This window comes from Orbicella faveolata, unplaced genomic scaffold (assembly GCF_042242905.1).
Source record: "Orbicella faveolata isolate gen_17 unplaced genomic scaffold, um_ofav_v1 contig_36, whole genome shotgun sequence".
NCBI classification, from domain to species: Eukaryota; Metazoa; Cnidaria; class Anthozoa; order Scleractinia; family Merulinidae; genus Orbicella; species Orbicella faveolata.
In genome coordinates, this window is record NW_028301565.1 from 886,429 (window position 1) to 903,661 (window position 17,233).

The window sequence follows — 17,233 nt, forward strand, 5'->3', positions numbered from 1 at the left end:
GACTCTTTGCAATGAGGTGTTTGGTAGGTAACAATTGTCGTGTTGTATGGCCCAAGATTGATTGTGGGATCCACTGTTACGGGGCTGTACTGATAAGGGTCACAGTAAAACCTTGCAAGGTCATGTAACTGCCTATTTGTTGCAAGTACACAGCTAGGCTCTGGTGCAAGTTTTACAGTCCTGATAAAGGTAGCATTGTCTCCCTGTCTTTTGTATTCTAGAAGTAAATTATACTGCAGGTCTTTGGAAGTCTTGATGGTGTGGTACACGCATGACAATATCTTACACCATGAAAATTCGTATTGTTTTCTTTCTGAAACTTCGTACCATTTTGTGCTAGCACTCATTTCGTTTCTTATTTTTGGCAATTGGTGAATGCCGCTTCCACCAGGATTCGGCTCTTTTCTGACAGCTGGAGACTTTTGATTTGTTTCTAGTGGATCTATAAAAGGTGACATCACCTTCAAACTTTGCGGGTTTTCCAGGAATTGTTTGCCTGTTTCAGAAACTTTGTATGTCCTGTATGTATGACTTTAAATTGAAACCAGTTCACAAACTGCTTACTACACCAAAGAAAAAGAAGTCTGAATTCGTATTTCTCAATGTATGAACACTTTATAACATACAAGTGCATGAGAGCTCTTCCATATTTGGTGGATCAATATAAATAACAGTATGTAATAATATGATAATAAAATTTCATTTAACATTTTTATAGGCTATTTTACCGTTCAGGAAGTCTATGCTGATCTTCACTGCTTACAAAATGAGGTGGAGAGATAATATTATTAAACAATAATATTTACCTAGGTTGCATGATAACAAAAGTAAGATTTTGTTAAAAAGTTGAGCTATTTACATCTTCACTGAGTTTTCCTAATATACAGAACATCTTGGATCTTTGGGTGTGATTTAGTTCAGTGCATGTTTCCTTAAGACAGGTTGCCACAGCTCACTACAATAAACTGAATCACTACCAAATCTCCTCTTCATGATGTCTGTAAATCCCAGAGGTGGGTGTACATGACTTGCTGGAACTTCCAAAGGGTTAGAAACAGGTGTAATGAAAGGATCAGAAGGATGAATGGGACTTTCCAAAACTCCTGTGGGAGATGAGGGTGGATCTCAAATTAAACGAACAGCTGGTGTTGATGCTACAGGAATGGGAATTTCATCAACTGCCATATCACATTCCTCAGCCTCCTCCTGTGTATTCCACTTCCTGTAGGAATCCATAATTGAAATTAACTGCTCCATCTGTGGCTGCTTGCTGATGTTGTTGACATCTGTAAAGTCAACTTCTGTGGGCCACCAAACTGGTCTACAAGCTTGTTTGCCCCATCCAGGCTTAGATCACCTTAAATACATGTAAACTATAACAAATTGCAAGAACATTGTGAAAATGTCAGCATATAATTTATACTTTTAAGAAAAATGCTTGTTTTAAGGTCATTCCCCAGTATTGTATTGCGCATCCCTACTGCGCGTAATTTCATGTGTAATTAGCGCGTGCGCATTTAAAAATGGCGGCTTTTTCTTTACAGCTGGACCTCGCCATAGAGGTAAATCGTCATTTTCTCGCAAATGAGTATGGTGACCTATCATTTTTTTCTGTTGTTTTGGATTGAGTAATAGATTTCTCTGTGTAAAATAAATATGGACCATTTCTCAGTGTAGAACAAAAAACAATCATCGGAAACGTGAATTTAGCAAGCAATCATGACTACAATCATGGTGCTATTATAAGGATTTATAGGGTATAAGCAAGGTGCTGTTGCTCCTAAACGAACATGGGGACCCCTCATTTTTATTTTAAAATTTAAGTTCCTATAATATAAACAATCAATAGGCAAAGTTTCACAAAAATCTCAGTGCAGGTTCTATTTCAGTGGAATTACCTTAAGGTACTTGTACTCTGAGTAATGTAACTTTGGTTCTATACAACCAATTTAATCCAAATTTTTATCATTTTGAAGCTGAATAAATGGAGATTTAAAATATGTCACCACCTGCGTCATTTATTCAAGAAATAAGTTAATACTAGTTAATATATGCAAATTTAAATGTCATGCAATACCCCAAAACATCAGAAAAACAGGAACAAGATCACTACCTTACATATTGAGAAAAACTGTTCAAAGAGAAATTGAAACACTACCTTTTTGCACTTCTGGTGAAAATTTGGCCTAAATCTACTGAAAATTCAAAAAGTTATACCATTTACAGAAAGTGCACCCTAAGTACAACAATTTGCAATGGTACTTGTTATCTTGAAAGAAACTTACAAATTCAAACACTAAAGACAGCACTTCACAGTGAACTGTGTTCAGGAAAGCCTGACTAAGCCTAATGAATCAATAAGTGTGCTTGATATAAATTTCAACTTAAAAAAACACTATTTTCATGGAAAGTAAAACAGTGACAGGAAAAAAAATCAATATTTTGATATTTTTCGGTGTTTATAATAGTTTTGCTGTACTTCAATGATCACTTTAGTGTGATTAGTCTTTGCTATGCCATATTTTAAAACAATTTTTGTCTTGTGTGCAGTGTAGGTGCACTCCACACTGGTGTACTACAGTATGTTACAACTTTCAGTTCCTTCTTGGTTGCCGCATAGCAAACTTTACATGACTTCTTGGTGTCGGACGATTTGACTCGCTTGCTGCCATAAATTATGCACTTTTTCATTTCTGTCAACATGAATGAAATCATTCGCATTGTCAGTTGAAGTGAGAATTGTAACTGGCCTATTATCTTTCCACTGTAAAGCTAGACAGACTCCATCCCTTTTCCATCTCATGCTTCCCCTCTGCTCTCCTCTTGCCCACTGTTTTATTGTTCTTTATGGAATTGGGGAATCCCCTTCTATTTTCTGCAGCAGTTCCAGTTGCTGGAAGCATCAGACAAAACAGGTCCTTCACAAGTGTTACTGGTGTATAAAAATTATCAAAATATAAATGATAACCTTGATAAATTAGGAGCTGTACCAGCCTCATCACAACTTAAGCCTAGTCCATTGGCACTGGTCATGGCAGCATGTATAACCATGTATAACCATTTGCACTGTCATTTTGTTAATGGAATTTTATTTACAACTTGAGCACTCACATTACTTACATTAGTGATGTTATAATTACATTTACACTTACAATATACTTGCTACTAATACTACTTATACTTACACTACTTATACAAATTTTTTTCCTTAAGTGTTTAAAAGAAACAATTCCTCAAAAATTCTCAATTGATGTTATTTGATTTAAAGGAAAATGCTTTTCGGTTTGATGTTTATTTAATAAAATTCTTTCAAAGTGGCTGAAAGATGGTTTTGTTTCTTTACACCGGCAAGTCCACAAGTATGTTTTTCCTAAAATGATTATATAGTTTAACAGATCCATCTCTCCCGTTAAAAATCCTAAAATAATCTCGTGATATTCTAAAGAGAGGCAAATGCAACTACTAAGTTTATTTAAAATTTTTTCACATATCTCATTCCAAAAGGAAGTAGAAAAGAACAGTCAAAGAAATAGAAATATGGTCTCAGTAGTCTGATGACAGAAGGAACAGTTGGGGTCAGAAATATAGCCTATCTTACAAAGTAATTCATTTGTATATAGAATAGAATTCAGTTCGTGATACTGAAAAGAACGTACATAAGGTTAATTTGCAACTCTCAGTGGCATCACGAATGCCTCCAAAAGTTGCTTATCCTCTAGATTACATTCTTCTCTCAACTTGGCCCATTTATTTGGTTTTTTGCATTTTTGCTTTATAAGAAGATGATAAGAATCACGACACTGAAATTTTTCTAAATCAAGGATATTCTCGAAGTTGGGCTTATGAACACGCAGTTTCAGTGGAACTGATTGCCTTAACCATGTATAACCATGTATAACCATGTATAACCATTTGCACTGTCTGCACGTACCCACAACTTTATGCCCCATTTTGTGGGTTTATTCTTTATATACTGTCTTATCCCTGAATGGTGCTTAGACTTCACCATCCTCTATCAGTTGCCACACGCTGAAAAGGTTGGCATAGAGATTTGCATTTCTCTTTGAAGAACTGCAGAAAGCCATTGACCTTCCAGAGCTTATCTTGCTCATCTTCTGTGCCAGGGTCTACACATGTAGCATACCAATAATGGCTTTGAATCTATCCCTCAACATGATACTTCTTGCCCAGAGACCGTGATGCAAAGACTGTGTGCTCCAGTAGCGGTGGAACGACTAACCTTGACCAGACCACAGTACAAGATAAGGGCAATAAGCTTTTCAATCTTATCTGGGTTTGTTTCCTTCCATGCTCCTTCCTTGTCCCCATAATAGGACTTTTCAGCAATTGTTGCCCAGCCATAGGAATTGGTATGTAGACAGATTTCCCTTAGCAGTTCAACAGTTATGAACAGCCAGAAGGAATCGACAGCTCTGGTCATAGCACCCCTAAGTATGGGGCTGATTAGTTTAAGCCCTGGAAGACATCTTGGATTGAATGAAGGCAGCTGATTGGCTGTGTCTGGGTTGTTGTAGCTTCGATAGCCATTTGGTGCTGCAGCACTGCTCTACCTCTGCCTCGTCCCCCTGCTGGTTGACCTCCAACTTGAGCTCGCCTTCTTCCTCTTCCTCTCTGTGGGGAATCAGGTGTTGGAGGTTCAGTCAGAATCATCACCACTGCTAAGTTGTGGGTTATCACTACTGTTTTGTGGGTTTTCAGATGCCAAATTTTCAACTTACTCACTGAAACAAAGATTCCCTGGTTATATATCTATGTATGTAAGAGTTTGGACAGTTCAAACCTTGCAAGAAATGTTCAATACTCTCTACAGAATTTCCAAAAGCAATGTGCAAACAATTATATTTGTATAGTGGCTGATTTCCTAAATTGAAGAAAGATGGGATTCTAAGGCAATATATCACATGGGTCATATTGTCTTTCTTTAAGAATGCCTTCAAAAACCTTATAGGCCCTTCGACACCATGGTAGAGGCAGATAAAGTAATGTTAAGGGATAACCAGTACCCTGTTCCAAAAGAGATGTGGCAATGGATTGCAGAATTTTAACATTATGCTTCATTATCACTTCCCTCTCTGAATACCTTGGCAAAAAAAGACATTTGGGCAGTTGAGATTTGCTATTAACGGCTTGGGATTCTTCAGACAAAGTGTGTTACAAATAGTCTGTCTATCACCAGTTGTTGCTGTTGCAGTAAGGGTTGCTATGGGAGCACTTGGGAAAAGGGAAGCAAGTACACTTAATTTCCCATAATCAGGCCTGAAGTCATCTCCCCTGTTTGAAAAGTAAGATATAATACAGTTCATAATAATTATTGATTGAAGTGCCAAAAGTACCGCCACATGGCTAATTGCATCATATCCTCCCAAATCTTAGGACTCCTTGGAGAAAGGGGAGGAAAAGCCTTGAATAATTACATGAGGACAAGATAGGTCAAGGTATAATTTGATCATTTTACTGATGGTGAGTCTTCAATCCATCACTTACTATTTACTAGAAATGCAATTATGGATGCAGTAAAATAAGACAAGAGTGAATATATTTTTGATATCAACCCAGTGATAGAATAAGAAAAACAACTATTTATTACTCATGTCATGATCAGTATTCTTTTAAAAAAATACAGGACACAAGGATCTAAACTGGCTACATTACAACATTTCTGAAAAAGTGTCATGTAATGGATTAGAGTACTTTTAGCTTTTTTAAATGCATTTGCTCACCATTCAAGGACGCAATGCGCCTCATCTAAAATCACTGCTTTGACGGCTTATATATAGATTGTGCTCTGAAGAACTTTTAATCCGTCCTCACACGATAAGAATGCCTCCAGGTGAGAGAAAACAATTTCATATTCGCCCTGAATAATACACTCTCTAGTTCCTTCCTACTGAGGAGTATTTGTAACTGGTGAATCATCATCCTCTTTCACCCCCATGTAGAAGCTTCGCAAGAGAAGAAAACACACAATATTGTAGGAACACAACAATTCTATTGACAAGATGGCAGACTCTCTCTAGCACATGGTTTCCAATGTCACGTGGCGTAAATGTCACTGTCACTACGCCACATCACCCCCTTACATATTACAAAACTCCCTATCACGCAGATAGCTAATGGCCAAATAATGAATGTCCAATGTCCAGAAACTACAAACAAATAAATTTGCATAGAGTCATCTACATAGATTTGCATTGGATGTTTTGGAGTTTAAGCACAAAGGGATACAAAGTCACTCATCCATGCTGGAGGGTGCCTAACACAAGCGAGCCTTGAAGGAAGGGGACTTGCACTGGATTCAGAAGGTAGGGTAGGCTGCTTATCAATATTGGTTGGTGGGGTCAAAGCAGTTGTTTCCAACTGTCTTCCAGTGGGCATGTCCTCTGCCTTGTCTCCTCTGTGAGCTTCAGTGGCTTCAGTGGAAGGGTCCAGCTGGATAAACTTCTTCATGTGACTCGCGTTACGCAGCTTGGTGTTTCCTTCCTGATCTTGTATTAGGACAGCATTGCCCTTCTTTTCCACCACTTTGTATGGTAGTGGTTTGAAGTTGGGAGACAGTTTGCTGTCACGGCTCTTGTTGAGCAAGATGTGATCTCCAATATCACTGTATTGTGCCAACCGCTTGCTGTCTGCATACTCTTTCTGTCGAAGTTTTCCCCACGCATCTCTTTCGCGAAGAAGCTGCTGCCAGTGAGCCTTGGTGATTCTCTCACTTGGAATGGTAACTCTTGGGAGTTTATCATTAAGGGGTCGACCCATCAAGAACTTGGCTGGGAACAATCCAGACACTGTGTGAGGTGCAGTTCGGTACTGGAAGAGAAAATTTTGCCTCTCTACTTTCTAAGGTGGTGATCCTTATTATCTTTAGTAAAGTCTCGTTACAGGGCTGGACTTCACCATTACTCTGAGGCCAGTAGGGGATTCCTTTTAGGTGAGCTATTCCTAGGTAATCTAGAAAGCCTTCAAATTCTGCAGAGGGAATGGCAGGCCATTGTCACTGCAGACACTCTCGGGTTTGCCATGTGTTTGATAGATACCCTCCATTGTTCTTGTGACGAGTGAAGCGTCTGTCTTTTTTAACAAGATAACTTTGGGCCAGCATGAGTAGTTGTCTACTACTACAAGCAGGTGGTTTCCACGGGGAATCTCCAATAGGTCAATGGCGATGTCACCCCATGGAACTTCGGGTAATGTTGTTGACCTGATAGGTTCAGTCTTGCTTCTAGGGCCGACTAGCTGGCAAGGGTGGCAGGTTTGTACAGACTGTTCAACCTGCTTGTCCAAGTTGGGCCACCATACCTTTTCTCTAAGGTAAGCCTTTGTGCATGTCATACCCTGGTGGCCCTCATGTGTGAGTGCAATAGTATGCTTCCAGAGGCTTTCTGGCATGATAATATGGTTACCCCTGGGGAGAAGCTGGTCAAGGACCCCTTGTTCTTCTGCCAAAGCTTTCGTACAGTGTGCCCGATAAGCGACTCCAGTTTCCTGAGGCAACAGCTTGACAAACCAACTGTAATGTGGGATCTTTTGCAGATGCTTGCTCAACTTGTTGGGGTGTGAGTGCTGCTGGTACGGCTTCACTAGCTATGCTGCAGGCATATTCTGTGCTCTCACAGGCATCATGGTCCTGAGCTGGACCTACTGGGAACCGGCTTAGAGCGTCCGTAGAGTTCTCTTTCCCCGAAGACAGTTACCAACGGTTTGTGGTCTGTGCAGAGCTAAAACTCCATTCCATACAAGTAGAGGTCGAATTTTTGACAGGCCCACTGGACGGCTAGTGCCTCCCTTTTTAAATGGGCAAATCTTTTGTAACGTCATTGTTTACATTTTTCCTCATTAACATATGACTTCAGGAACTGGGTGTTTCTCCCTGAGGATCGCACGATTCGCCTGTCTCATGTCCAAACAAATGCGAATGTCTCCGTTGGGCTTCTCTACGGCAACAAGTGAATTGTTCCAGCTGGTGGGACCATTGACTTTTTCAATGACATCCAGTTCTTCTAATTGCTTCAACTTTGTGGTCACTTTCTGCCTCCTGCTAAATGGTATTTGGCGAAGGGGTTGTGACACAGGTGCAATACTGTCATCGTGGTGTAACTTTAGTTGATAGCCCTTTAGCTTGCCCAGGCCCTCAAAAACTTTGGGGAGTTTAACCCTAAGAGCAGCTTTGGGGATTGTCAATGATTGTGTTGCAGTTGTTAACATTAATTCCAACCTTAAGGATTGCAAGCTTCTCTGACGTTTTACGACCTAGCAGAGTTGCAGCCTGCCCTGGGACTATGTAAAATTCTGCAATGGCTGACATGTTGGTCTGTGGCACAGTGACTCTTAACATGCAGCTTCCCTTAAGATCTAGTGGTTTGGAGTGTGTGTATGCATACACATTTTTACCACACTTACTAAGGGTGCTTTTGCCCCTGTTAGGGAATGAAACACATGCTCTGACATGAGATTACAGGTGGCACCTTAATCAACAATAACAGTAGTTATGTTATCATTTATATGCAGTTGTAATGTTCCAAGGCCCTCACTAGTGGACGCAGAATGCATCATCCTCTGATTCCTCGCCATCCGCTTGTTGGGTGACAGCATGCACTTTTCTCGTTTGCCCCCTCTCCTGGTCTGCAGAGGGGTTCTCCCATGACTGGTGGTGCAGGTTATGTTGCTGGCATGTTCTTGGTGGTATTGGCAACAAACAGCAAAATGGCCCAGTCTTCCACAGGATTCGCAAACATGGTCACGTGAGCAGCGACAGTTCTTGGCCAGGTGCCCGATTTTGTTAAAATTCCAACATCTGCCTCGGAATTTCATTAGGAAAGTAGTTTGTTCCTCAGCAAGCTCCACTCACTTGATTTGGTCTTCGGGCTGGATAAGGATCAGGGCATCCTTATCATGATATTGGCTCACTACTTCTAAGAGCTTGGATAAGGTTAAATTCTTGGACCAATATAATTTAGACTTCAAGTTTTTGTCCTTTATGTGTGTTAACACTTGGTCCCTCGTCATATTGTCTTTCTCTTCTCCATACTCGCAATGTTCAGCTAAGCTGCTAAATCTGGTTACAAAGTTATTTATTCACTCACCTGGTGCAGGCATTGCTCCTAGAAAGTTTTGTCTTGCCTTTGGAACGTTCTTTAATTTGAAATAATCGTTGAGTGACTTCATCGTCTTCTTGTAGTCTTTAGTGACGCCCTTCATTTCCCTGGGAATGGTATGGAAGATTTCTCTTATGCCCGGTCCTGCTAGGTGTAAAAGGAGGGCTCGTTGCTGTTTCGGGTCATCGATGCCTGATGCTGTCACAAAAAGTTCGAATTCATTGTTCCAAAGTCGCCAAGGCTGCCAAAGAGTGGCAGGCTCACCAACTTTGTTAAATGCTTCAGAACCAGTTAGTCCACTTAAACAGACAGCCATAGCTCAGAATTCCAGACAAGCTTGTCTTGTGTTTGACTTTTGTCCTCGCCGCCAAATGTAGTAGCTTTGTAAGAGAAGTTGATTCACAACAATTCTATTGACACTCTCTCTAGCACATGGTTTCCAGTGTCACGTGATGTAAACGTCACTCTCACTACACTACACCCCAAAATTACTGCTTGTACTCCTTTATCTCTTGCGCTTGAAACTTGGTTGCACATTAAGGTGTTCAAGGGCGAAACAACTAAAACTACAGACTTACAAGTTGTACTAGGAGAAGTGCATATTACATCCCTTTCCTTCAACAATCACAGCAAAAGGTGAAAAACTAGTGATTTTCCATATCCTGGTGGAAGCACTGCCACTAGATCTTTCCTTAAATCCAGCACCTCCAGTCAAATCACTTGTTTAACTTTTAAAATAATATCTGTATAGCCAGCCGAAAGCAGTGCAACTTGAAGTGTACCTAAGCTAATGTTGGTCTCTCAGCTTCGCTTGTGGTGCTTTTGTCGGGTGATGTGAGTTCAAATCCTGGCCCTGTTAAAGATCCGTGTGCTGTCTGCTCGAAAGGATGTCGCTCAAATCAAAAAGCAGTTCAATGCGATGAGTGTAACAAATGGTACCACGCGAAATGTATGAACATGGGCTTTGAGGAGTATCACTCACTTGTGATAAATGAGTCTTCTAACTGGATGTTTCACTTGTTTATTTCCTAGCGTAAATTCCTTAAATGATTTAAGCAGTAGCAATTTGACCTTACAACATCCTGAAGATTTTAATGATCAGTCTGAAATCCGTTTGTTGCGAGGTTTCAGGATTGCCCATTTAAACGTTAACCTCCTGCTGAATAAACTTGACTATGTCAAAGAATGTGTGAACAAGCATTCTATTGACATTTTGACTCTGTCAGAAACATGGCTAACTCCAGATATTATGGATGGCGAAGTTACTTTGCAAGGCTTCTCGCTGGCACGAAAGGATAGGGTCAGCTTGGTTAAAAGTTGTGGTGGAGGAGGCATGATTTTTTGTTCGAGACGGCATACCTTTTGTGGTTAAGTCTGATCTCACATCCAACTGTTTTGAATGCTTGTGGGTGGATGTTAAGCGACCTAAATGTAGGCGATTGACTATATGCTGCAGCTATAGACCTGGAGATCAAAATATCGATGATTTTATTTCATATCTGGATGATGCTCTTAACATGATTGATACTGACCACTGTGATTTGTTTTAATGGGAGATTTTGATGTTGACTACTCTTCAAAGAAAAATCATTTACACCATAAATTAAAAGAATTTGCATCTAATCACAGCCTTACACAGATTGTTAACAAGCCTACCCGTGTTACTGAGAATTCTAGCACCACGATAGACTTAATTTTTGTCAACAACTCTCATAGGATCGTGCAGTCAGATGTTCTTGATGCAAGCATAAGCGACCACAGCGTTGTTTTTGTACCATCAAAGGGGGTGTCAAAAAACTACTGCCCAAGGTGTTTGAGTATCGCTGTTTCAAAAACTATGATAACGATACATTTCTGAAAGACTTAAATTACGTTCCATGGTCTATTATTGAGAGCGCAAATGATGTTAATGATGCTTTATGCCTTTGGGAGAGCCTTTTCAAAAGCGTTGCCGACGATCATGCTCCGATGAAAACAAAACGAGTTAAGGGAAAACAGTCTCCTCGGATTACAAAAAAGCTTTTAGAAATACGGTGTGATCGTGATTACCATAAAAAGAAGGCACGAATTTTAAATTCCAAGTACAGCTGGTAAATGTACCGAAAGCTGAAAAACTGTGCAAATCGAGAGGAGAGAAGGCTTAAATCGGAATATTATTGCCGTTTTATAGAGGATGCTAACGGTGACAGTTGCAGGATGTGGAAAGCGATCAAAGAAACTCTTCCATCTAATCGCTGTGAGATTAACGCAATCTTTTCTGATGGGAAATTGCAAACTGATCCTACAAGCATTGCCGAAACTTTGATTAATCATTTCTCAAGCATTGGCAAGAAGCTTGCCAAAGCCTTTAGTGGTGTTTTGCTGGATCAGTGCTTTGCATGCAGCTCAAAGTTTTCTCTCCAGCCCGTAATAATATCCTTTGTTGAAGAGCAGTTGAGTCAGCTGAAGATCAATAAGGCCAATGGACTGGATAACATCAGTGCTCGCCTGCTCAGAGATTCAGCAAGTGTACTCGCTCGTTCACTACGATATATCATAAACCTGTCCCTGGAAAGTGGCCGATTCCCATCTTCATGGAAATGTGCTAAAGTAACTGCGCTCTTTAAGCAAGGTGACAGAAGTGATAAAGATAACTACTGCCTGATTTCTATCCTTCCCACTGTCAGCAAAGTGATCGAGAAAGCTGTACATTCTCAACTTTATGGCTACCTTGCTTCCAATAACCTTTGTTTTGTTAACCAATTTGGTTTCAGACGTGGAAGATCTATCAGTCTAGCTTTGACTCAGTTTACCGATGAGGTACTAGGAAATTTGGACAAAGGATTAGTTGACGGTGTTCATATGGTGTTGCCAAGGGTTGCAGGAATGAAACGCTTTTCTTATTTTGCTCGTTTTCTGGAAGTAACTTTGCGGTGGTCTCACTCTCGGCATGCTCATAAACCAGTTCTTCGGCCTCGGCCTTTGAGATTTCAGCTTTAAGTTTTAATTGAGTTTTGCATTGGCGTAATGTCATTTCTCATTCTTCAATCTCATGCAGCCTCCTAAGCGTTGCGACTTCAGCTTTTAAAATAGCCGTTTTTGCTGCCGCTCTTGCCCTGGTGCTAGCAGGAGAATTATGTGACATAGGTGACAAACGCGAAGAGCGTGGTGATCGTGACGAGTGTGACATGACAGTCCTTAAACTAGCGTTTGAAATACTGTCTTCGGGATTTATCTCATAAGATCTTAGTAACCTTGAAGCTTCCACCCTAGCTAGCAAAACGTCTACGTTTTCTTGAAGCTGTTCTACTTCATTGAGAACTGATTCGTAATAATTTCCGGATTCTCCGATTGGCTCTGGATCTTCTAATTGATTATGAAACGCCCCGTGCGCCTCTTGAAATTTCTTAAATGCTTGCTCTCGTTCAGCTGACTTTTTTATTACTTCATCTGCATTGCTTTCCTCAGTCATTAGACTGGAAATCTCCTTAATCTTCTTAGTGATGATGCCTTTTGCGCTGCTGCATGCCTTCTTTGTTTCCATGGTGTCTCAATTATGTTAAGGTATCAGTATAACCCATTTGACCATTGGCGTGCAGTCCACTCTAGCGTTCGTGGTTTTAACAAGAACCGATATAAACCATATATTTATTGGAAGCTCAATAACTACAGATTGTGACCCGACCTGTTTAAAACGGTAAAAACTGGCCGTGTTTTGAAAATGTGAATATGTTTACAAAGCTTCACAAACCCATAAATCAAGGTATACACCCGTTAAATTTAGGTCGGTGAAAACTAACATGGCGTCCATTTCTTCACACATTGACCTCAAAAACCGTGTCTCAGATTTTTGGGACATGCGTTTGTTATTATTTTACAAGAGGATAAAGTTAGAAAAGGGAAAAAATAGGACTGCCCGCGGAAAAGAGGCATAACGTTTTAAAGAAAAGAATAATCAAAATTTGCAGACACGGTTTTGTCGGCAAACGTTCTGACAACATTCTCTCCAAATTTCAGCCAATTTGGTCCAGGGGCTGCCGACCTGGAACTCGAAATGCACGTACAACTCGCCTATTTCTTACTTTCGAGAAACAGAAAAAATATAATTCGGCAGCATTGAGGTGTTATGAGATTCCCGGGGGGTGGGGTACTTGGGTCAATCTTTGTTGGCTATGTGCCGCTGGCCTCTCAGAACCCCTACTCCATTATAGTCATATTCTATGGCCAATTATAGACCCCATCTTAGTCACTTTTGGGTAAATGTAATTTTCACGACCCCAACTTAGTCACCATTTGTTTTTGCGTCTACCGTATAAATCCTTTTAACTAAGTCTTTCTAAAATGAATTGACACATTTAATAAACTGAATGAAGAACACTTTACTTTACAACTACACTTTAAACATTCTGGTACATTTGCTTACCATACACATTTGCAAACATACCATCATAAATAGTTGAAATGCAAACGTTCTTTAATGGTAACATTACACTAGCACTGACATTATAATAGCATTTTTGATGTGGATAAAAGCAATTTATAGAACTTTCAGATCAGAAAGTTCATAATCGTAATGAAAATACCAGCAGTACCGTTTTATCTGTGCTAATAATACAACTGTTTCAGTGGTACTTTTAAAACATTATACACATTTTGGTACATTTGGTAACTACTTTATACTGTCATAAATAGTTGAAATGCAAACATTCTTCTTTAACGAGAACATTACAATAGAGTTTCTTCAATGGATAAAAACAACTTTAATAATAATTATATTGAACTTACAGATCAAAAGATTCGTACTCTCAGTAAAAATACTGCCGGCAATACCTTTTTATCAGTACTTAGTTAATACAACTGTTTCAACAGTACTTTCAAAACACTTGTGCAAAATTTTATGACACATTTGTGTGTTGTGTTTTGGTAGGCCCTTTTCTTAAATGTAATTAAGTCTTCGTAAATTAAACGCTAAAATTCTGATGCTATCCGAAGAAGTTAAACAAAATGTTCAAGCGACACAACCTTTGTCCAATCTAGTTTTGCGAACAATGGTTTAGTAACTTCAAAGCTATCTTTAAAAAAAGCAACAAACTCAATGAGCTGTATTCCTAGCAGACATAAGACATTGCATTTTATTCATCGTCATACCAAAGAACAGTTCGTACTCTGTTTGAATGCCTTAGTCAAAAATCATGACCAAGGAGGCCCCAAAAATGGGAATAGAATTCGGTTGGAAAACCGTCAGTTCTTGGCTATTTACCCTATTCCATTTGTGACAAAGTGGCATGACATTCTGAAAAAGTCAGCTTGCCCTCGCAAAGTTTCTGATCTTCGGATGACATAGTGGAATCAAGCTATTCTAAAAGCCAGTCTTGGCTCTGCGGTCAACAGGTCCCTCAGTGAAAAAAGTATTATAAAAGGCATGGCATTCCTAAAGAATGCCCTGGGAGGTTTTAACCGTAGTGTTATTGTCCGCGCATAATGCGTGGATAGCATTGCGTGACTGGCGCGAGTTCTCGAGCTGGTAGAAATACCGCATTGGTTTTTCCCCGAGCTCAGTCCACTGTTCTTTACTACGGAGTATGCAGCCTTCAATCGCTTCATCGTCCATTGCTCGTAAAAGGTCTTTGATCTCAAGCAACCGGGAGCGATGATCTCCGTTGTTCAGATCTGCGCGTGATTGAAGGTTGCAAAATTCCCTTTCGAGAGCGGCACGCTCTTGCTTTCGAGTGTTTCCGGCAGCCATGCTGTGGGCAATGGCAATTTCTTTAAGTTGAAGTTTGCCCGCATCCCACCAAACCCTAGGGTGTGTGAATACGGGTTTTCTTAATTGCCATTGTGGTCAGAAATTATTCACTTCAGCACAGAAATCTTCTGATTTTAATAGCCGCATGTTAAATTTCCAGACACCTCACCCACAGGGATAGACCATTTCAAGGTTACCGACGCCATTTTGCCGGGGGTGCAAAACTATTGGGGCGAGCGCGCGGCCAAGCCTGAAAATGCTAATGGCGACACGGCCGACTAATCTGTTGTTACGCCAAGCCACGCTCGTTGTGCAGGGGGATTTTGTGATAATGATAAAAGATATCCAGAACTCGCTTATGTTAGATCGCATGTGCAGAAATTGACTTATCACAAGTGGCCAGTTGACCCTAAACTTGCCGAAAAATGGCGCAAGCAAGTAGCGAAGACACAAGGTGATGTTTTCAACCCACCGCCTGGCGCTAGTGGGACTTTTGTCTGTTCAAATCATTTTCCTTTGGGGAGGAGAACCCCCGGAAACCCTGAAACTGACTTTCCATCGTTTTTTTTTGACTGTTTCCGATTATCTACAAAAGAGGTCGCCCAAGAAAAGGAAAGCAAACAAGTTACAAGAAGCTGGTGCTTCAAGGTACTTGCCTTTCAGCGGCAGCTCCAAAGATGATGATGAGAGCTCAAGTGACGATAATGAAGATTTGGAAACTGAGGTGGACTACTCTGTTTCAGTTCCTATGCAGTTTGAACAGCTAACCAGAGAATTGGAAGTGAACGTTTACACAGGTTTGCCGTCTACTGAAACATTTAAGTTCCTATTTGATTATTTAAGTGAAAAGGCTTGGTCAATGTAGTATTGGAGGGGAGAAAAACAGACAACTAAAGAGACACCTCAGCCTCCTCCTTTGGAGTTGGCAACAGGTTTTACTAAAGGACGACCAGGACCTGAAAGAAAGCTCACACTGCAGCAAGAATTTCTACTGACTTTAATGAAACTAAGACTAGCTCTTTTGACTACTGATTTGGGATTTAGGCTCCATGTGTCAGCTACCACTGTCAGCAGTATTTTCATTACATGGGTTAAGCTCATGTCTAAGGAACTGTCAGTGTTAATCGTGTGGCGTAGTCGTCAACAGGTCAAGAAAACTCTCCCGTTATGTTTTAGGACGCTGTACCCCAAAGTAAGATGCATTATTGACTGCTTCGAGTGCTTCACAGAAACCCCTAGTGGACTTGATTTGGCAGCAACCCTATGGAGTGAATATAAACATCACTACACATTCAAAGTGCGTGTTGCAATTACTCCAAATGGAGCTATTTCATGTTTCACCATGTTATGGAGGAAGGGCATCTGATATTTTTGTGGTGAGAAACAGTGGATTTTTGAACATGATTGAACCCTATGATGAAGTCATGGCAGACAGAGGGTTTAAGATCAGAGAAGACTTGATGATGCACATGGCAACACTATGCATACCACCTAGCTGTGCATCATCTATGCAGCTGTTACTAAGGGATGTTAAAGAAACATTGAACATTGCAAATGTCCGGATCTATGTGGAGCAAGCCATCGGACGGCTTAAAGTTTTTCTTCTCTGAAAGAATGAATTGCCTATCACTCTGCTTCCCCTGGCTGATGACATTGTTCGTGTCTGCTGCACATTATGTAATTTTCTCCCACCCCTCTGTGTCTAATAATATTATTTGTATGTGTGGATAAACAGGGTTAGGCAGGCATGATAGCACCGCCACAATTCCTCCCCCCCCCCCGCCCTGTACTAACTGGACTCATAACAGGGCACAGCCTAGTACCTAAGCTACTTTGGAAGGTAGCTATATGTAATTTTTTTTTCAGGAAATGTGTATAGATTTGATCACGAGGAGAACATTTCAACCATTAAAAGATTTAGTAGCCATGGATTAAGGCGGGAACACACCTGAAGCCCGTTTTTCCACCACTTTTCTCCTGTTTCAATAATTCCCAAAACCCTCAGCTCTTCTCACAAAGCTATGCTTAGCGGTGTTTTGTAAATTTTTGGGTGATTTTGGGGATGTCTGGGAAGAGATAGTTTTCCTCAAAGGATTAGTAAAATTTGGAGAAATAAGAAATATTAAAGATTTAATGTGATTTTTAAATTAGAATTTGAAATTAAAAATTAGTAGATGGACACCCAAACAGTCCTGACAACCTGGGGTGCTCTTGCATGGGGGTCAACTGTCTGGTGGTGTTCCAAAAAATATTTTCTTTCTTCTATCCCATGTTGAAACCTCTTAAAAATTCACTCAAATTCATGTTTACCCCCACCTTAATAAATAAATTTATTAAACTCAACAAAATTAAGGAAAGACTCAGCTAACTCTGAATTCTTATTTTCTCAAGAAAG

At 40.3% G+C, this 17,233-nt stretch overlaps 1 protein-coding gene and 2 pseudogenes across 1 annotated transcript; 1 reads left to right on the forward strand and 2 right to left on the reverse strand.

Annotated features, from left to right (window-relative positions):
• Positions 1-838: 838 nt before the first annotated feature.
• LOC149101905 (uncharacterized) lies at positions 839-4,441 on the reverse strand (annotated as a pseudogene).
• A 1,787-nt stretch (positions 4,442-6,228) lies between these two features.
• LOC110040510 (uncharacterized) lies at positions 6,229-6,777 on the reverse strand. The gene has a single exon (XM_089274846.1). It carries the CDS (start codon positions 6,775-6,777, stop codon positions 6,229-6,231), a length of 549 nt encoding a protein of 182 aa, XP_089130972.1.
• A 6,824-nt stretch (positions 6,778-13,601) lies between these two features.
• Positions 13,602-16,593, forward strand: LOC149101906 (uncharacterized; annotated as a pseudogene).
• Positions 16,594-17,233: the final 640 nt, after the last annotated feature.